This window comes from Perca fluviatilis, chromosome 3 (assembly GCF_010015445.1).
Source record: "Perca fluviatilis chromosome 3, GENO_Pfluv_1.0, whole genome shotgun sequence".
Lineage (NCBI taxonomy): Eukaryota > Metazoa > Chordata > Actinopteri > Perciformes > Percidae > Perca > Perca fluviatilis.
The window spans coordinates 46,279,604-46,301,130 of NC_053114.1; the positions used below are offsets into that span (position 1 = coordinate 46,279,604).

Genomic DNA, 21,527 nt, shown 5'->3' on the forward strand with positions numbered 1-21,527 from the left:
AGCAGAAGGGAAGTTTGAAACAACAGTTTGAGTTGCTTAGTGTTTAACAAGGTGCAATTGTTTGATGGCTCCATTAGTTCAACAAGGTGCACCTGAATGCATCATGGAGTCCCGTCGGATCCCACATGCTTTACCTTTGTTGTTTGTTTCCATAACTCACTCACAGGAAGGCAAAATGTTGCCACACAGTAACTTCAGGGAAGTTCTGTTGTTTGACCATCATGTTCGACTCCAGCAGTTGTTTTCTGGACAAGAGCCTCTGCAGGCTGACGCTAAGCTAACACATGCTACCAGCCATCAGAAATTGGGAGTCTCAAGTCGCATTTAAGTTGCACACCGACTAGTCTATATCCACGACGTTCCACTTCCAGGATTGATATCCGTCCCCTTCCTCTTTCTTTGTGTTGGTGTTCTAACCTCCGGTGGATTTGTGAGGACTACGGTTAACTGCTCCTCACATCTCTGCAGGGTAAATCCAGACAGCTAGCTAGACTATCTGTCCAATCGGAGTTTTCTGTTGCACGACTAAAACTACTTTTGAACTTACACATATTCCACCAAAACCAGTTCCTTCCTGAGACTATTTAGCAGAGGCACCGTGACTCCGTCCGGAGCTTAGCTCCGCCCACAATGATTGTGATTGTTTTAAAGAAATGCCAATAAACCAGAGCATGTTTTACTCCTATCCAGGAATGCTGTGAGGACTACAGACACAGTGACTTCAGACTTGACTTGAGACTCGAGATGCGGGACTCGTGAACAATCTTTATTTTTTGGAGCTGAATGTTATTACCCTCCCTGCGTAACCTATAACCTTCCTAAGTAAGAGAGGACTATAGACATGATGATGCTCTGACAGCTGCTGTGCAGTTCATCAGAAGCTTTGGCTTAAAAAAACAAGACCCATACAAAAGCTGCTGAACATATGGACTCTAGCTCAGAGACCAGTGAGCTGCCAGCAGTAAGCTACAATAGCAAGTACAAGTAGGCGATAGTTGAAATCAAAAGCTCATTTCAATCGATTTTTCGATAAAAATCTAAATCGTGACAGCCCTAATACATATATACTGTATATATATGTATATAAAGTATAGATATGTATATAAAGTATAAATATGTATATAATTATAGATATGTATATAAAGTATAAATATGTATATAAAGTATAGATATGTATATAAAGTATATACGTGTCAAAGGGTGGATATATAAGTGCATATATCCCTGTGTGATATCTGACCAGCAGTGACATGAGGAACTTGTGCAGGTAGACGATCTGGATGCATCCCAGACGCAGCGTCAGCTTCCCGTCCGTCCTGGATGTGTTGCTGTAACCGTCGCCCAGCGTCGCCCCCGGAAACAACGAGAGTTTGAAGCTGAACACCTCCTCGCCCACGATTGACACCGCCTGCAGCGAGGAAGAATAAAACAAGAGCTAGCAAAGTCTCCGCACGAAAGAAACAACAGAGACACAAGTTCTGAATCACTAGAATAACTGTATTCACCCAGTTTAAAACCAGAACCAGACTAACAGAATGAAGACCTTTCTTTAGACGGTTCTGGAGACTAACAGAATGAAGACCTTTCTTTAGACGGTTCTGGAGACTAACAGAATGAAGACCTTTCTTTAGACGGTTCTGGAGACTAACAGAATGAAGACCTTTCTTTAGACGGTTCTGGAGACTAACAGAATTATTTATAGTATATATTTGACATGTATAATTTACTGGAATTGTTGGGTCTTTGTAAATTACAGAGTGTGGTCTAGACCTACTCTGTAATCTGTAAAGTGTCCTGAGATAACTCTTGTTATGAATTGATACTATAAATAAAATTGAATTGAATTAATCGGCGGGGCGGGCACTGCCGGCAGTCACGACTCTGTGACCAATCTGATTGGTGGAGAGCTAACCAGGAAACGGGGGAGTGGCATGAGGTGACTAGAGTCTCTCAAAATCTGATGAAAATCTTTAAACTGACCTTTGTTGATCTGAAATGAAGACAGATTCAGCAACTGCACGGCCTTCAAATGTTTCTAGAAACACGTTTCAGTGAACTATTTTAGTACAATATGAGATTGGATTCTCAACGAGCCGCCATGACAGTTTGGCTTTGAATTTCTGGAGAAACCAGACTAACGTGACGCGTTCGTCCAATCAGCTGCCGGTTTTCATTTTTGGGCAACAATACAGATTAGCGCCACCTGCTGTTATGGAGACGTATTAGGTCTCGTCTCTTCGGTGTGTTCTGAGGAACTTTTTGGACCAACTCGGGGAGACTGATCAGTCACACTGGCTTTACTGCCAACAGTCGGCCGTCTGGTTGGGGGGTCTGCAGCTTAACAGAGAGTAAGGACTGATCCACATCACTAACTAGATTATAACTTGCACTCTCTGTATATCGACTTCACTAGCATCACTGTGTCCACGTTCTGACACTTATTGGCCAACGATGAACAGGGCCTTCCTAATTTCCTATTCCCAAACTTATTTTTAAAGGTCTACTATTCAAGATGGCGCCGGTGTGTCTGGCTCGCCGTCTTACCCTGACAGTTGTTGTTTTGTTTGTGTGGTTTGTGCTGTCTGTCCCAAAGACAGATTCATTCTCTGTTGGTGTATGATCGTCAGGAGCTACTTAAAATCAAAAGTACGGTGGACTTTACAGCAAACTACTCCCAGGGTGGTTCAAAAACATTTACTCCTCCACTCTTGATGGATGTCCGAGCTCATCTGATCCGCATTGAAGGTCCACCTCCCCAGAGATGCAGACGCAGAGGGGCGCGTAGTGGCTGGCTAGTCCAGATTAAGGCATGGCTGGCTTCACCCTCCGAGTTGTTGCCAGTGACACCGGAATGTCACCGATGTTTTCAACGCCTTGTCGCTTGTCGCGGCCTTGTTCCAACAAGCAGCTGGTTGATACCTGTTGTAGGCCCGTATGAGGCGCAACATGGTTTGCGCACCTGCGCGGCTCGTTCCCAAAGTCCTGGTGGAAGGAATTACAGCAACCTTCGGCCGCTGTGCCAGTCAGTTCTTGCGGCTGACATCTCGACTCTACCGACCAAATGTGCACTGATAAATGCAAGGTCGGTAATGAACAAAACTTTCATCCTTAAGGACTTCTTCATCATACAAGCTGTGGATGTACTGTTTTTAACAGAAACATGGAATGCCGTGGGTGAGTCAGATGCCTTCACAGACCTCTTACCCTCTGACTGTACTTTTTTAAATTCCCCAAGGACCACTGGACGTGGAGGAGGAATAGCGACTGTCTTAAAGAGCAGCTTACATTGTAAGCTTTTGGCACCATCTTTTTTTTCATCATTTGAATTGAGCTCATTTGTCTTAGGCCAATTGGATCCCATACTATGTGCGGTGATATATCGCCCGTCGAAATACAACATTTTATAAAAGAGTTCTCAGACTTCTTGGCCAGTATTATAACAGACTATGACAGAGTTTTAATAATTGGTGATTTTAATGTACATGTTTGTTGTCCCTCTAAACCACTTACTAAAGATTTTTTAGATGTGACTGATACTTTTAACTTTTTTCAACATGTCAGTGGACCCACAGAGGAACAGGGGCACACGTTAGATCTTGTGTTATCCTATGGTTTGCCCATTTTAAATATTCAGACACAGGATGCTGTATTTTCCGATCATATGACGGTTTTATTTGATTTTAACTTGTCTTGTCTTAAATCTGAAAAAAATTCCCCTGCACGCCTAGGCCGTGTGTTTAAGCCGACCACTGCTGCTCAGTTTTCTTGTGGTTTTCAAAACTCATTTCAGTTTGATAATGGATAAATTAACTTCTTCCTTTCTCTCCAAACATATTTTTACTCCCTGGCTTTTGATGCACCATGAGAGCTACTGTGGTCTTTGTTGTCGCTGTCATTGTTGATGTTTTTTGTTTTATATTTTTATCTCTGTAAAGCACTTTGGTAACCTTGTTTGCTTAAATTGTGCTATATAAATAAAGTGGAGTGGATTGGATTGGTTCTATCAAAATATCTGTTCAAATACAAATATAAATGATGTATTAATGTTTTCAGTTAATTTAATGGTCTAAAACTAAAGTGTAGGTTCTTACTTTTCTAACGGTATATAGTTTTAACTGTTTAATTTAGTTTTTACTTTACAAGAGCCGGTTAAAGTACGCTATCTCCGGTGAATTAGCCATGCGCTACCCTTGGCCATAACTGGACACCCCTATCTCCTCACTGTAAACACTGTCCGTTGCTGTTTTTTGGGGGGTGTTAAGTCCCATCAATGCTGTCAAAACTACCGGATCGTACTTCCGTCCTTCACAATAAAATGACATGCTTCAACAACTCTGAACTATGCAATAAAAGCTCCTTAATTTCCAGTACAGTAAAAATAGAAACTTTTTAGTGAAAAACATTGTCGCCCAAGCGTTATTACTTCTCTTCCTCATTAAAGTCCCTTTCATGTACTATTTAGACATCTAAATGTCCATGTACATATAGGAAAACTCATACGCAGAATGTTAGATGTATGAATCAATTCTGCTCACATTTTTGGTGAAGATCGAAAATGCAAGTACCGCGAAAAAAGACCGGAAGGTGCGTCAGGTCGGAAGTGTCCGAATATGGCAGCATTCATATAGACTATCTATTTATATATTCTGCGTTATAACTGATCACTGGATCCACATCACTGTCTTGACCACAATTTAATTTGCAATAACTGTGTTCTGACTCTTTACGACTTCTCAGCAATGTTATAGATTGTCTATTTCATGTATATTATGTTATCACCATACCACTTTCACATATCCATTGACTTACTTACACTTCACTTTGTGCCAGCTTGAACTGCCTCCTTAAGCTGTACCTTTGTAGCCTGTTGTATTCTGTTTTCTTGCACTATGTTGAATGTGAAACTGTATGTTGTCTTGTATGTTTATGCTTTTCTTGGCTAGATCACTGTTGTAAATGAAAACTTGTTCTCAATGGCCTACCTGGTTAAATAAAGGTTAAATAAAAAATAATTTCAAAAAAGACCTTTCTGTGGACGGTTTTGGGGTGGACGTCTGTGACCACGATGTCTCGGAGGCGAGCAAACACCTCGGTCTCCTTGGCCTGCACCAACACAGACGCATCAATCCCTGCAGGAGTCACACCAGGTTCAGTTGGAAAGCCAAGGCCATTTATTTATAGAGCAACATTTAGACTCAAAGGCAATTCAAAGTATAAACAAACACAGCAAATTAACAGAAAACACATTTTAAAGAACAAAACGCGGGTAGATTTAATAAACTTTAAAGGTTCTCTAAGCGATGTTGGGTGACGTTCTTGTTGACGTTCAAAGTATTTTAAAACAAAACGGAGACTAGTTTGCTCCTCCCTCCTCCTCATCCCGTCCCCTCCCTTCTGTGCTTCAGCGCACTAAACCCCCCCCAACCCCCACCCCAAATCCTTCTTGTCGGTTATTGGCTGAACGCTGGAACACGGTTTGTGTATGTTTGCATGGTCCAGGTTGAACCACTTTGTTTTTGTTGCCTTGTGTGGAGCCTGGGCTGTCTACAGAGACCGCGTTTTTTTACAATGTGTTTAGGGGTCAGGCAGCTAGTGGATAGTGAGGAGAGGTTTGCTGTATGTGACAAAAAATGTTGTAGCCTACAAAACGCGTGACGTCGCTAAGAGTACCTTTAAATGAGCCCAACAGATTTAAAAGAACAAAGGGGTTAGAGAATCTGTATCCTAAGATGGAGAAGGTTTGTCTAAGGCCTAGTATGAAGTGTTTAAAAAGAGATTAAAGGAGCCCCTGGACAGGACAAGGGGTTAGCCATGAGGAGTAAGATAGGTTGGGTTAGGGTAGGAATACCAGAGTAAGCCAATCAGAGGCAGAGTAGGGCGGTACATGCTTTGGCCTTCATGGGAAACGTTATGTGATAGTGTTGGATAGTTAGATGCAGTTGGATCAGATCTCAAGAGTTCTGGGAGTTTGTTCCAGATCTGCGGGGCTTAGAAACTGAAAGCTGCTCTTTTAGGTTAGTATGAAAACCTGTTTCCGTACCTTGGACTCTGATGTCGGCGATGCTGCAGCAATCATCACAAACCTCCACATGGAAACAGCCCAACACGGCGAACATCTTGAAGCTGAACACGCCGCCATCTTTGGCTCCTTTAGACACTGCAGAGAGAGACAAACACTTCCTGTCAGACACTGAACATCAGACACACCAGTGAGCAGACTCACCTGGACTCACCTGTCCTGCCCGGCCCCGCCTTCTCCACCTGTCGTCTGCTGTCTCGGTCGCTGGCAGCAGTGAGCTGTGGCGGCACCGCACCGCTCAGGTAGCTGATGGTCGACAGCAGAGCTTTGGTGTGAAGGAGGAAGTCCAGAGAGGAAAACGCCACCTGAAACACACAAATATAACCACGTCACCAGATCCAAACACTGACGAAGGGCAGTGATATAATTAATGATTGGATGTGCCAGAACTTTCTGAAATTAAACAAAGACAAAAGGGAGGTATTAGTTATTAACTTGACTCGTTTTTGCCGTAATAAAAAGGCCTTGGTCCGAACCGTGGGCCTTTTGGTTCAGATCAAACTGAATAGTCTGAAAAGTCAGAAAGTCCAGACCAAACAAGGTAGGTGTAAAAGCCCCCTAAATCTGCATAAAAGACATGAAATTACATCTTTATTTTTCACGCCCCTGTTGTGTTCTTTAACCCCCAATGTAGTGCAAGTAGACACGGTTACTGTTTTCCATCAGATGGTTTGTAGAGCTCAACATTTCCGAGCGCACTTGAAGGCAGCTTTCATTTCAATGAGAAAGCGAGACAGAAAGAGACTGAGCTTTGTGCCTCTGCAAAACGGCTGCAAAAATGGTTTGGTCCACCGTAGGGGTGACTGAAATCGTTGGAAAACATATTTACAGATAACAAGGATATAAAAATGTTTTGAACCCACTAAACGGTTGTTTTTACCTCTCTTGGGGAGTGGGTTATTTTTTTAAGGGGGGAAAAATGTACCTCTTCTACATATTGGGGAGACATACCCCCTGCATTCGCCCCATGACTTATGATCATGTCTTTAGGCACTAAAAGTTATGGAAACTATATAAATCTCCTCCACCCACCTTCAGAGTTTGCTCCGTGTTGTTGAATATAGTCTGGAAGCTCGGTCCGCTGGGGTCGGCCTACACAAACACACACACACACACACACACACACACACACACACACACACACACACACACATACAGATACACACACCGGACACACACAATAATAATAGTATTGATAGTATTGGACACAGGTAACACTTCTGATACAAACTGTAAAAACCTTGTGTTATGTCTGTAACAGTTTAACCACTGACAGATCCTTTTGAACTTAACAGCTGGACAGTATTCACAGTTTCCTGCAGCTCAGAGATACATGTTCTCCAACCCAGCCCTGGGTTAGGGTTAGGGTTAACTAACCCAGCCAGATTTTGGTGTTTCTCACCTTGATGAAGTCCACTTTCAGCAGGTCGGAGCACTGCTGCTCCGAGCAGCTCATCAGGTGCAGATTCTTCCCATCTGAAAAACAAAAACACATTTTAACTAATTCTTTTGAATCGCAATTAATCGTTGAATTTCTATAGTTAATCACATGTTTTATCACATGATTAAAATTCTATTATTTTTCATTTCAGAGCTGTTTTTAAGTACATATTAACAATGGAAAGCAGTTATTACCAGTGTGTCTTTATTGGGAATCAAATGAATGTAAAGAAAGTGACTTTATGAACGTGACTTTAAGATTTGTATTTGTTTATTTATTTACTGTAAACAAAAGAAAAATGTGTGAATATGTTATTATTGCACAATTCCTCCAAGTACCTAACTACAAAACTAAAAATCCCTATCCTTACCAGAGTCAATATAGTGTGCAGTAACTCCTAAATAATGTTGATTCCTCCCTGACGTCCAGTGATCACCGGTTGATGAGACACCGTTTGCAGCAGTTCCAGTGTGGCTGTTTTCTCTGTGGAGTTCAGGCTGTGTGTGTGAGGGGCTGCTGGCCCCCTCGACGGCAATGGGATGGGTCAGAACATGCCAACTGCAGTACTTCTTTAAGACCCAAGTCTTCTACGATGCTGACAGGTCTGCAGTTAGTTGCCACCCATTTCGCAAGAGCTGTAGTCATTTTTTGGGATTTGGTTTCATCAAAAGGTTGGCGAGTAGCACTCTCCAAAATAGTGCTTTGCCTGAGCCCACTAGCATCAACCTGAGCCACATTAACTGGACTATGCTGAGCTTGTAGCTGGTAGCTCAAGCTTGACGTGCTTCGTGATATTTTAATTCGGCTTTACATGTTTTTTACAATATGCATATGGCTTTTGACTTGTCTACGAGCCGTCCGGGAGTTTTGGAAAATAAAAAGCTCCATTCAGAATTGTGTTGCTGCTGTCTTTCTCCATTATGACTGCAGCCTGCAGCAGTAGGATGTGTTACCAGGAAGTATGGCAGCTTGATGATAAGTAACGGTGCGGTAAAGGGTCAAAATAGTAGCCTGTTAGGCACCACGCCAAGCCGAGTGAAGTGTAAAATAAATTAATAAATGGCGGCATGCGATTAATGCGATTTTAAAAAATGAAAGCGTTTTGCTCCACTAGATGGTGCAGTAGTGGAGTCTGACTTGGGGCCAGCCAACATTGTTTATGATATAAAGATGTTAAAAGATGTGTTCATGTTACCTGGGACGTCGCAGTAGTCGAGCGTGACTCTGCGCAGGTACGCGGCGACGTTCAGGTCGAAGCTCCGCCTCTTCCCTTCAGCTCCCAGCTGACAGATGCTGAGAGACAGAACCGTCTTCTCCAGGTCCGCCTGCCGGGTCAGCTCCAGCAGCACCTGAACACACCACAGTCACTAGCAGCACCTGAACACACCACAGTCACTAGCAGCATTATTATTGACATTATATGTCAAAATGTACACTTGTAAAAAATCATTCACACATGTGATCTGAATTCATATAAAGAAAGAAAACATATGAGAGCTTGAAGAAATCTGAACTTAAGTCAGTTGAAATACACCACATTCTGAATGTGAAGTCACAGAAAACATATTGTCCGTGGCCTACGTAACAGCTGTTTGATGCTTCCTGCGTTCAGCGTGGTTGGGGCGAAGCCTCTTTCACCGACTTCTCTCCTGTAGCCAATCATTGCAACGCTGCATTGGTACAAAATCTCGGATGTGCACGGCTCGGCGTGTCTGTCTGTCTGTCTGTCTGTCTGTCTCTGTCTGTCTGTCTGTGTGTCTGTGTGTGTGTCTCCTCTGTTCTTTCTGACCACGGTGGGAAATCTTTAGCAGGAAAAGTCAGAAAACCATTAAAAAGAAAAAACGTAAAGCTTGAGGCTGTAACGAAGATGACTGGTCACATGACCACTAACCAACCTCTTTGACCTCCAACTTGAAGTGAAGGTCGGTGAGTTCCTCAAGCGCCGAGCGCTGCTGATCCTCATCTGGAGACTTCTCACTGACATCTTCTTCTGAATCTGAGACTCAAAGGTGATCACGATCAGAATAATGTACAGTTATCAACTATTAAACTCAACTGCAACTCTTCTGTTTCACTGTTAGGGAACAACAGGTAAACTTGTGTGATGTCAGTTTGTTAAATGTGAATATGTTCTAGTTTCTTCTCTCCTCTGGGACAGGACACTGAAAATCGTTGAGTTGTTGGACCCAGAAATGACCCAGAATGATCCACAAATGATAAAGAAATGACCAAGAATGATCCAGAAATGATCCAGAAATGACCCAGAATGATCCAGAAATGACCCAGAAATGATCCAGAAATGATAAAGAAATGACCCAGAAAAGATAAAGAAATGACCCAGAAATGATCCAGAAATGATTGGTGAAGTTAGAAAGGCAACCGGCCCAGTTCTCTGTCCATGTTTGAAAAGTTAAAATGTCAGGAACAATCTGGGATTTTCTGGTAAAATGTTTTTGGTGCAAATGGAATAGAAAGAAAAGCTCTTTATTAATATTAATAATCATTATATCTCCTAGGGACAGCTTTCATGTTTTCTCTCATCCATTCATCCAGAACATAATCCACACATTTAAAGATTATTTTAGTAGTTTAATAGTTATAAACATATGGACTGATAATTTAAACTTATATAACAGCCAAGCAGAGGGCGGCAGCACTGACCTGTTTCCATGGTGTCAAGGAAGGGGGCGGGGCTAAGGCTGAGGGGGCGCGGTCTGGCTCCCGGAAATGATCGCACCTGTAGCAGAAAACAGCCCAAATATGGTGACATCAGACATCAGATTACTCCTCAGACTTCTCTCTAAACATCTCCTCAGACTCCTCTCTAAACATCTCCTTGACTCCTCTCTAAACATCTCCTCAGACTCCTCTCTAAACATCTCCTCAGACTCCTCTCAGACTCCTCTCTAAACATCTCCTCAGACTCCTCTCTAAACATCTCCTCAGACTCCTCTCAGACTCCTCTCTAAACATCTCCTCAGACTCCTCCATCCTATCTCCTAACATATATCCTCATCCTCTAAACATCTCCTCAGATTCCTCTCTAAATATCTCCTTGACTCCTCTCTAAATATCTCCTCAGACTCCTCTCTAAACATCTCCTCAGACTCCTCTCTAAATATCTCCTTGACTCCTCCCTAAACATCTCCTCAGACTTCTCCTGAAACTGCCTTAACATTCCCCTTCAATCTTCTAATATGTCAGCTATCACTCGCCCTGTAACTCTGCTAAATGTTTCTAAAACTACACCTTACTCCCGTTAACTCTTCCCGTCTCCCTCTTCTTTTCTTTGTTACTCTCCTAAACTCACTGATTGAACTTTAACTTGGAACAAACTGCTCAGAATGACAGTTGCAGTTACTGGTTGGTGCTGCTGGACTGTACCAAGTGTACCTTCTCTGTGGGGGTAGAGGGGGGGGAGCCCATGTTTGGCAGTGGGATGCTGTCGACCAGATCTAGAACGCTGTGGATCTTCTGGTCCGAGATCTTAACGTAGAGCAGCGGCAGCTCCCCCGACACCTTGAACCTGCAGCCCAGACACACCAGAGTTCGGACATGTTTTAGATCAGTCAGCACAGGGATGATGGACATGTGTCCCCAGGTGAGAGTCCTACCTGGGCATGCGGGCGTCCTTCTCCACCATACATTTAGCCAGCTGCACGGTGAAGTCCATAGGCTGGAGGATGTGCTGGACGGACGAACCCTGCAGCCGAGCAGACTTCCAGCCCTCACCTGGAATCATTCACCACTCATTTCATCAAACATGGACTTTCAGGAGTGTGTGTGTGTGTGTGCGTGCGTACCTGATTTGCTGTAGAGCACCTGAACTCGTCGTAGCTCCACGTTGTATCTCTCGTAGGCTCGATCCATGATTTCCTCCAGAGAGGAGGAGGGCGAAGACGCACCGCTCTGCTCCACACTGTTCAACTAGAAACACACAAACACACTGTTCAACTAGAAACACACTGTACAACTACACATACAAACACACACAAACATCTGTGTATGCAGAGGTTCAGGAGTTCGACCCTTTCATTCGGGATGAAAGAACTTGTATCTGATCAAAGTGAATATGTGATCAGAGTCAGATCTGAGGGGAGGAGGTCTGATCTGAGGGGAGGAGAAGGTCTGATCTGATGGGAGGAGAAGGGGAGGAGGAGGTCTGATCTGAGGGAAGGAGAAGGTCTGAACCGACCTGTAAGCTACCAAAGTCCACGATGATGAGGTCCGACGTGTTGCTATAGAAACCAGACTTTGGGATGAGCAGGTAGGACGGCTTCAGATCGATCCTCAGGTCCAAAACCTTCCTAGTCTCAATGATGCGAGACAAACCTGAAGAGCAGGTAATAACCGGTGTTTATTAAACATAGACTGGCCCTAGTGGTGGTTATTAATCATAGACTGGTCCTACTGGTGGTTATAAACATAGACTGGTCCTACTGGTGTTTATTAAACATAGACTGGTCCTACTGGATGTTTATTAATCATAGACTGGTCCTACTGGTGGTTATTAATCATAGACTGGCCCTACTGGTGGTTATTAATCATAGACTGGTCCTACTGGTGGTTATTAATCATAGACTGGTTCTACTGGTTGTTATTAAACATAGACTGGCCCTGCTGGTGGTTTTTAATCATAGACTGGCCCTACTGGTGGTTATTAATCATAGACTGGACCTACTGGTGGTTATTAATCATAGACTGGCCCTACTGGTGGTTATTAATCATAGACTGGTCCTACTGGGTTCAGGTCCCACCGTACCACCACATCATGTAAAGGATGATGAACCCAAAACCTTTTCACTGGGATTTGTCAGAAGCCAGACAGGATTACAAAAGAAAAAGCTGCGACAGTTTACGGCCCCACTGAAGCGTCTAATGACAACTAACAACAATCGCCATTTTGTTGTGTACCAACCAAATGACCACTGTCCATTTTATTAATAAAAAGCTGTTAATATATGTGATGAAAGGGACCTGTGGCAGTTTTCTCTTTGAACTCCTCCAGTTTGGAGAGCGTGGCCGACGTCAGGACCTCCAGATCCAACCCTTTCCCCGTCTGAAAGAAGTCGGCCATGCCGTTCACCGTCAGCTGGAGGACAGACAGCACAGAGTCACGTTTCACACACAGACATGCCCGCAATCACTAGTTGGTTACAGACACACCCTCAATCACTGATTGGTTCAGGACAGACAGCACGGAGTCACGTTTCACACACAGACATGCCCGCAATCACTGATTGGTTCAGGACAGACAGCACGGAGTCACGTTTCACACACAGACACGCCCCCAATCACTGATTGGTTCAGGACAGACAGCACAGAGTCACGTTTCACACACAGACATGCCCGCAATCACTGATTGGTTCAGGACAGACAGCACGGAGTCACGTTTCACACACAGACATGCCCGCAATCACTGATTGGTTACAGACACACCCTCAATCACTGATTGGTTCAGGACAGACAGCACAGAGTCACGTTTCACACACAGACATGCCCGCAATCACTGGTTGGTTACAGACACACCCTCAATCACTGATTGGTTCAGGACAGACAGCACTGAGTCACGTTTCACACACAGACACACCCTCAATCACTGATTGGTTACACTCGGAAAAACACTGTGTGTTTACCGCGTCGTAGACGATCTCAACGGGCTGGGAGTGGACTCTGAGCAGCTGGTCGGCGGCGCTCTCCTCGGGGTTCAGCTCGAACACCACGCTGAGCAGAGAAGAAGAAGAGTCTCCGAGAGAGGCGATGAGGGATGGCACAGCCCCCCCCTGCTGCTGTAGCCCTGTAACGAACCAGTGCTCCAACGCCACCTCCACCCTGCAGCCAGGACACGCTTCAACATCAGGGAGGCAAAAATACTGAAAATCTCCCCAGGGGAGCATGACTCTGACATCCCCCATGCCTGATGCTGCGTTCCAGACAGTTTTTATCCCGTAAGTTACGACTTCAAGTCACGACTCACGACTTGGTAGCATTCCAGGCAAAGTCACCACAAACTCTTCTAGCTACCGTTAGCGTTAGCTAGCGGCTACCTACCGTTGACGTTAGCTAGCGCTAGCTGATACTAGCAATTTCTAGTCAGCAACATATTTTGGGCTTCATTTAATAAACATAACCTGTAGAATTACACAATCATATGTGTATTGTTTTGATTAAAATGTGCGGAATTACTTTACGTTTCCTATTTATGTCTATTTATGTCTATTTCTCACCATTAACCACCGGCGTCTGTACAGTAGGGGTGGGCGATATGGACAAAAAATAATATCTCGATATTTTTTCAGATTTTGATAATTAGACGATATCCTTTAAAAATGTGTTTCAATAAAAGTATGAATATAAATAAAAAAGTATTCAAGTAAAAATTCAAAGACAAAATAATAATACTATACTAATTGAACTAGTATAGGAACATTGAACTCTGAGTACACATTCAGTTGTTCACCTCTGCTGTAATGTAAATTGTGCAGCATACAAGCAAGATGAAATCATAACAATAAACATAGGGCTCTGTTCTGTAACATAGCACACAACCATGTCCTTATTGGAAGCAGTCCTGGAGCTGGGACAGGGCAGTGTCAGGTCAGGTTCTGATAGTCCTTCTACTTGGCTGTATAGTCCTTCTGACTGGGACTTATGCTGGGATCAGGATTAGTTTATGTGATCTGACTGGCCCAGGTGAGGGAGAGGAGCAGTTCTGTATGCTTTCTTGATGTTAGAGTATACATGGTCTAGTGTGTTCTTCCCTCTAGTAGCACAATCTGGAAAAAAGCTGGGGAGTACAGACTTTAAGGACGCCTTGTAAAAGTCCCCTCCAGGTAATCGCGCTGCAGTTTGTTCACTATGGTTAGCAGTGAGCCAAACTTGTGCTAACGTTAGCACCAGGGGCTACGTAGACGGCAGTGTGCCGTTTTCGTAGTAAATAAAATGGCCTGTATATTACCGACAGGGCTCCAGGTCAGGTGAGACGTGCTGGGCAACAATCCTGCGGTCGGTACTCCATTCATTGTGCACAAAAATGCAGTCCTCTGCTCCGCCTCTGGAATTATTTTCTTATCCTGCCGGTAGCTAGCTAGCTCGGCGTGCTATCGCCAACAACAACCTGGAGTGGCCGGTCTGGAGGACGGCTGTGCTGTATCATAGTCCTGTATTGATTAGTTCAGTGTGGCTGTACTTGTATAAATATACACCGACAGGAGAACTAGCAGCCGCTGCACAATCGCGCACCGCCATCTTTGTTGACATGAGTGAATGTGTAGCGTTCCAATCGGTTCCAATACGTGTTTTGAAGTGTTTTTTTCTAAGTAATTTAAATACTCGATAATGTCAATTTGCACATTGTTAACACAACAATGACGATATTATCGTAAACGATATATATCGCCCACCACTACTGTACAGCAACACCAGGGGGCACCGTGGTTGTTGATGTGTGTAGCTGGGAGAACAACGATCTGGTACCAGTTCACGGAGTAAGTTAGGGGTTTGACTGCCGTTCCGGCAGAAGGTTGTGAAAACATGAGTTACGAGTTGCCTGGAACGTAGCATGACCCCCCCCACCTGACCCCGCCCCTACCTGACCCCGGCTCCACCACTGACCTGACGGCCTGCGCTCCGGGTCTCTGAGAGATTTTGGTGCTCAGGTCGATCATCTGGATCTTCAGGATCTCCGGGACATCCTGCTGCTCTCTGACCGTCACCGAGGTCCTGCAGAGCTGGAAGGTAACCACTACCGCCACGTACTGCACACACACACACACACACCAACGCACGCACACACACACACACACACACACACATACATAGACACACAGACAGACAGACAGACAGACAGACACACACACACACACACACACAAACAGACACACACACACACACACTAAGTAAAATGTGTTCTAAAGTCTTAAAGCTAACTAACTGACCTGTCTGGTTAGTGTTAGTGGTACTAACTGACCTGTCTGGTTAGTGCTAGAGGTACTAACTGACCTTTCTGGTTAGTGTTAGTGGTACTAACTGAACTGTCTGGTTAGTGTTAGTGATACTAACTGACCTGTCTGGTTAGTGCTAGAGGTACTAACTGACCTGTCTGGTTAGTGCTAGTGATACTAACTGACCTGTCTGGTTAGTGCTAGTGGTACTAACTGACCTGTCTGGTTAGTGTTAGTGGTACTAACTGACCTTTCTGGTTAGTGCTAGTGATACTAACTGACCTGTCTGGTTAGTGTTAGTGGTACTAACTGACCTGTCTGGTTAGTGCTAGTGATACTAACTGACCTGTCTGGTTAGTGTTAGTGGTACTAACTGACCTGTCTGGTTAGTGCTAGTGATACTAACTGACCTGTCTGGTTAGTGCTAGTGATACTAACTGACCTGTCTGGTTAGTGTTAGTGGTACTAACTGACCTTTCTGGTTAGTGCTAGTGATACTAACTGACCTGTCGGGTTAGTGCTAGTGATACTAACTGACCTGTCGGGTTAGTGCTAGTGATACTAACTGACCTGTCGGGTTAGTGCTAGTGATACTAACTGACCTGTCTGGTTAGTGTTAGTGGTACTAACTGACCTGTCTGGTTAGTGCTAGTGATACTAACTGACCTGTCTGGTTAGTGTTAGTGGTACTAACTGACCTGTCGGGTTAGTGCTAGTGATACTAACTGACCTGTCGGGTTAGTGCTAGTGATACTAACTGACCTGTCGGGTTAGTGCTAGTGATACTAACTGACCTGTCTGGTTAGTGTTAGTGGTACTAACTGACCTGTTTGGGCAGAGTGAGGTTGTGCGAGCTGCCGCTGTAGCCGATGGCCGTGTAGAGTTTCTCTTTCTCCGCAGCCGTCATCAGATCGTCCAACCCTGAACCTGAACCCCACAGAGACCCACATCTTCAGGGAGCATCCAGACTCTATGACCCCCCTAAAGGTCTACAGTACCCCGAACGTGAACCCCACAGAGACCCACATCTTCAGGGAACATCCAGACTCTATGATCCCCCTAAAGTACTAAAGTACCCTGAACCTGAACCCCACAGAGACCCACATCTTCAGTCCACATCCAGACTCTATGACCCCCCTAAAGGTCTACAGTACCCCGAACCTGAACCCCACATCTTCAGTCCACATCCAGACTCTATGACCCCCCTGAAGGTCTACAGTACCCTGAACCCCACAGAGACCCACATCTTCAGGGAACATCCAGACTCTATGACCCCCTAAAGGTCTACAGTACCCCGAACCTGAACCCCACAGAGACCCACATCTTCAGGGAACATCCAGACTCTATGGCTCCCCTAAAGGTGCACTATGAGTTCCTGCTTGACGTCACTTCTGTTGACGTTCCAAGTAAATTCAAAACAGAACAGAGCAAGCTCGCCCCTCCCCTCATGTTTCCGTAACCGACATTACTAAGTGACTGTCACTAAGCCCCAGCCCCTCCCCATACCATCTTGTCGGTGATTGGCTGGAGTGCTTTGTTGAATTTTGGTGCACAGCCTGTGCCTCTATTGCTTGTTTCCTGATCCCTGTGTTGTCTCCCGAGACCTGGCTTTTTCACGGTGTGTTCGGCCATTTGATACTAAAATGAAATCACGCTGAAACCATGCAGGAACTCATAGTGCACCTTTAAGGTCTACAGTACCCCGAACCTGAACCCCACAGAGACCCACATGTTGTATGTCTGAGGAGATCAGTGGTGAAACAGCAAGTTAACCTCATGGCCTAATGACACGTATTGGTTGAACTTCCCTCGGCCGTGGGAAAACATGTTGGAGCTCTTCATTTAGGAGGTCCCCCCACTAAATGAAGCAGTTTAACTGTTTTCACTTACTCTCTGTCTCCTGGTTCTCCTCCGGCTCCTGCTCCTCCTTCTTGGTCTTTTTACCAAAGAAGCCGCTGAAGAATCCTCCTCCTCCCTGTTTCTGCACCGCTGCCTTCTTCTTCACCACCTTCTGTCCCGATCTGATCACCTGGAACAATAATAATACTAATACTAATACTAATACTAATACTAATAATAATAATAATATCATTAAAGTGGAGGAGGGACACCACTTAAAAAGGCTACATCTCAGCTGTGGCTAGATATATTATAACGATAACAAAGGTTTATCTTATCTATCGCCTCGTTCATAAAATACGAAAATAATTCATCAAATATGATTTCTTCAACACCTGAGATAAAACCAGTCAACAGGGGGAGGAAGAGAGGGAGGAAGGAAGGGAGAGAGGGAAAGATAGAGAAAGGAAAGGAGAGGAAGCAAGGGAGAGAGGGAAAGATAAAGAAAGGAAAGGAGAGGAAGGAAGGGAGAGAGGGAAAGATGGAGAAAGGAAAGGAAGGAAGGGAGAGAGGAAAAGATAGTGAGTTTAAACTCAAACTAAAGTTATATCTCTTGAAGCGTGCATTTCTCTAAATTCTTATTTTTATTAATGTTTTTTGCTGTCTGAAGGATGTTTTATTCTATTATCTTTCCTGACTCTTGTTATGTGAAGCACAGTGGTCAACTTCTGTTGTGTTTACTTGTGCTATACAAATAAATAAATGAAATGAAATGAAATAAGTAAAGGCAGTAGTGTGACTGAGTAAAGGCAGTGGACGAGTTTACCTCCATCTGGGCCTGCTGGCGTGTCAGAGTGATGCTGAACACGTCCAGAACTTTCTCCAGGTCCTGGACACACACACACACACACACACACACACACACACAAAAAAACAAAAAAACACACACACAGGTCAGCACATCAAATACACACCCACACAACACAAATAAAACACACGTTCCGCCACGTCAAATACACACACACACCACACACACACACACACACCGTACACACAAACACACACACACACACACAACACACACACACACAAAAACACACACACACACACACACACACACACACACACACACACACACGGTCAGCACATCAAATACAGACACACACGCTCAGCACATCAGACACACACACACAAACATACACACGGTCAGCACGTCAGACACACACACACACACACACACACACACACATTCCTAACGCTGACCGAGCAGAGTTAATTCTGTGTATTTTGAACATGCGAGCGCTAGCGGAGCAGCACCTGGATGTGTTTCTCCGTGTCGGGGCTGGGCTTGTTGTGACTCAGCAGTTTGTCCCTGTAGGCCGTCCTGTAGGCCTTCAGGTTCTCTCGGTGCTGCCTGATGTTGGACCAGCACCACATCTGGCTGTACCGCCGGACCTGCACCTCCAGGACACTGTTAAAGCCGTACCTCCACCTGGCAGAGGCAGAGAAAACAAACACACACACACTGTTACAGCCGTGCCTCCACCTGGCAGAGGCAGAGAAAACAAACACGCACAGTGTTACAGCAGTTGAAAAAAGCCACGGAAAAAGCTCCAAACTTGGGGCGTGCCGACCATCTCCTGTCACTTACACATCGACTCAGAACAAGCATCTCAAGTGTCCAAAAGGTTTCAGATCCTTCAGAGCCTCTGAACACCCACACACGTGTTTTCAGGTATTCTGGCTGATTAGACTCTGCTCAGGTTGATGGGGACTTATTAGGTCACAAATGCTTTCTACCAATAAGAATGATAAAGCTGTCATTTGGGCAACAAAGCTCACGAGAGACTCAGGAAGATGTCCAATCAATCAGCATAGACCCACTGTCCTGGGGCTATATCCGATCAGCCTAAACACACCACTGTCCTGGGACTATATCTAATCAGCCTAACCACACCCACTGTCCTGGGTCTATATCCACTCAGTCTAAACACACCCACTGTCCTGGGTCTATATCTAATCAGCCTGAACACACCCACTGTCCTGGGTCTATATCTAATCAGCCTAAACACACCCACTGTCCTGGGTCTATATCTAATCAGCCTAAACACACCCACTGTCCTGGGTCTATATCCACTCAGCCTAAACACACCCACTGTCCTGAGACTATATCCACTCAGCCTACACACACCCACTGTCCTGGGACTATATCCACTCAGCCTAAACACACCCAGTGTCCTGGGTCTATATCTAGTCAGCCTAAACACTGATTAGATATATCCAATCAGCCTAAACACACCCACTGTCCTGAGACTATATCCACTTAGCCTAAACACACCAACTGTCCTGGGACTATATCCACTCAGCCTAAACACACCCACTGTCCTGGGACTATACCCACTGACCTGGGTCTATATCCACTCAGTCTAGGGACTATATCCACTCAGCCTAAACACACCTACTGTCCTGGGTCTATATCCACTCAGCCTAAACACACCCACTGTCCTGGGACTATATCCACTCAGCCTAAACACACCCACTGTCTTGAGCCTATATTTAATCAGCCTCATTAACTGAAAACCCCTGTATAGGTGTTCAGGGCTTTAACCCTTTAAAGCAGCCTCGCGCAGCAGTCCCAGCCTGCCGTCAGAGCAGAGATGAGACGGACAGCACTCCGCGTCCAGGCTGCATTGAATCACGTATGCGCCACCGATCTTGCCCTGGCTTACAGAGCGGGTGTAAATGTTTCTCACTCTTACACAAAATAATTAGGGACACGACGCAGTACTGAATCAAACAGCTGTTTTCTCCGAATATAGTGTTATTACTCTGCAATTACTGTGCTCAACAAGCAGCGGGTGCTGCCATGAGCCCCTCCCCCGTCCAAAAGCCCTCACAGGCGGTCAGTCTCTCAGTAGCCTCGCGCAGCAGTCCCAGTCTGCAGTCAGAGCAGAGAGGAGACACACAGCACTCCACTACTTAGGCCTTAGCTCAGAAATACGTCATGCTTCAGTGCAAAATGTTTGACGAAATCCCATCCAAACTTGACTTTTTTTGTCAAAAGCGACTAGCGACTTTTTCTGGGGTAAATCTGATTAAATAAGTTCACCTCTCTTTTAAAATATCAGGTATTTCATGGAAATTACATAATCCAATATGGCCGCCGCCATATGACGTGATAATATGCAAATTAGATGGGAAAATTTACTCCCTAGATAAACGTTAGGTCATTCTCAATATTTGTTTCATTTACACTTTGTCTCTATCTCAAACCACTTTCAAGCCAGAGCCGTCTGAAATTTAGGTGTCAAAATCTAGTATTTTTAAAAATAAAACCCGGCCTAAAGGGTTAAATGTAATGTATTATTATTATTATTATGATGATGATGATGATGATGATGATGATGATGATGATGATGATGATGAAGGTGTGTGTTGACTGACCAGAGTTTGGCGTTGCCGTGGACGGGGACGTCCGGTCTGAACTTCCTGTAGGGGGCGTTCTTCACCATACAATCCACGGCCTCAAGCAGCTCCACTAGGCTCAGGTACTGGAACACACCATAACATATTATAAACTATATATATATATATATATATATATATATATATATATATTATAAACTATAAACTATATATACAGTACAGGCCAAAAGTTTGGACACACCTTCTCATTCAATGCGTTTCCTTTTTATTTTCATGACTATTTACATTGTAGATTCTCACTGAAGGCATCAAAACTATGAATGAACACATGTGGAATTATGTACTTAACAAAAACTGTGAAATAACTGAAAACTTGTCTTATATTTTAGATTCTTCAAAGTAGCCACCCTTTGCTTTTTTATTAATAAGGGAAACAATTTCACTAATTAACCCTGACAAAGCACACCTGTGAAGGTAAAACCATTTCAGGTGACTACCTCATGAAGCTCATTGAGAAAACACCAAGCAGGGCTCAAAATAAAAAAAAATCCCCACTGGCCCCCGGGGCCAGTAGATCAGAGTTTTGCTGGCCCCTTCTACATTTTTACTGGCCCTGAAATAAATATCATAGGTGTGATTGGCAAAGGACAAAAAAACGCAGGAAAATATACATCGCACCTACTATGAAGCTTCAGAAAATGGTTATAACCCAGCTAGCCACTGCCACTGTATGTTGTGCCATAAACGTTTTTCACGGCAGACATTGACATGTCATAGTAGGAAAAGCAATGTATTCAAA

At 44.4% G+C, this 21,527-nt stretch overlaps 1 protein-coding gene across 1 annotated transcript in view; it reads right to left on the reverse strand.

Annotated features, from left to right (window-relative positions):
- vps13c (vacuolar protein sorting 13 homolog C) overlaps positions 1–21,527 on the reverse strand; it is a 117,321-nt gene that overhangs the window by 79,900 nt on the left and 15,894 nt on the right. Inside the window, exons 13-33 of the mRNA XM_039796185.1 lie at positions 20,747–20,853; positions 18,620–18,794; positions 18,129–18,191; positions 17,354–17,492; positions 16,290–16,390; positions 15,135–15,277; positions 13,157–13,352; positions 12,498–12,612; positions 11,716–11,852; positions 11,324–11,447; positions 11,135–11,252; positions 10,914–11,046; positions 10,182–10,257; positions 9,416–9,516; positions 8,716–8,869; positions 7,482–7,555; positions 7,112–7,171; positions 6,234–6,384; positions 6,041–6,157; positions 5,026–5,129; positions 1,241–1,408 (exon numbers count right to left, since the gene is read on the reverse strand). Of these exons, the coding sequence (XP_039652119.1) occupies positions 1,241–1,408; positions 5,026–5,129; positions 6,041–6,157; positions 6,234–6,384; positions 7,112–7,171; positions 7,482–7,555; positions 8,716–8,869; positions 9,416–9,516; positions 10,182–10,257; positions 10,914–11,046; positions 11,135–11,252; positions 11,324–11,447; positions 11,716–11,852; positions 12,498–12,612; positions 13,157–13,352; positions 15,135–15,277; positions 16,290–16,390; positions 17,354–17,492; positions 18,129–18,191; positions 18,620–18,794; positions 20,747–20,853 (2,556 nt within the window). The remainder of the gene's footprint in view (positions 1–1,240; positions 1,409–5,025; positions 5,130–6,040; positions 6,158–6,233; positions 6,385–7,111; positions 7,172–7,481; positions 7,556–8,715; positions 8,870–9,415; positions 9,517–10,181; positions 10,258–10,913; positions 11,047–11,134; positions 11,253–11,323; positions 11,448–11,715; positions 11,853–12,497; positions 12,613–13,156; positions 13,353–15,134; positions 15,278–16,289; positions 16,391–17,353; positions 17,493–18,128; positions 18,192–18,619; positions 18,795–20,746; positions 20,854–21,527) is intronic.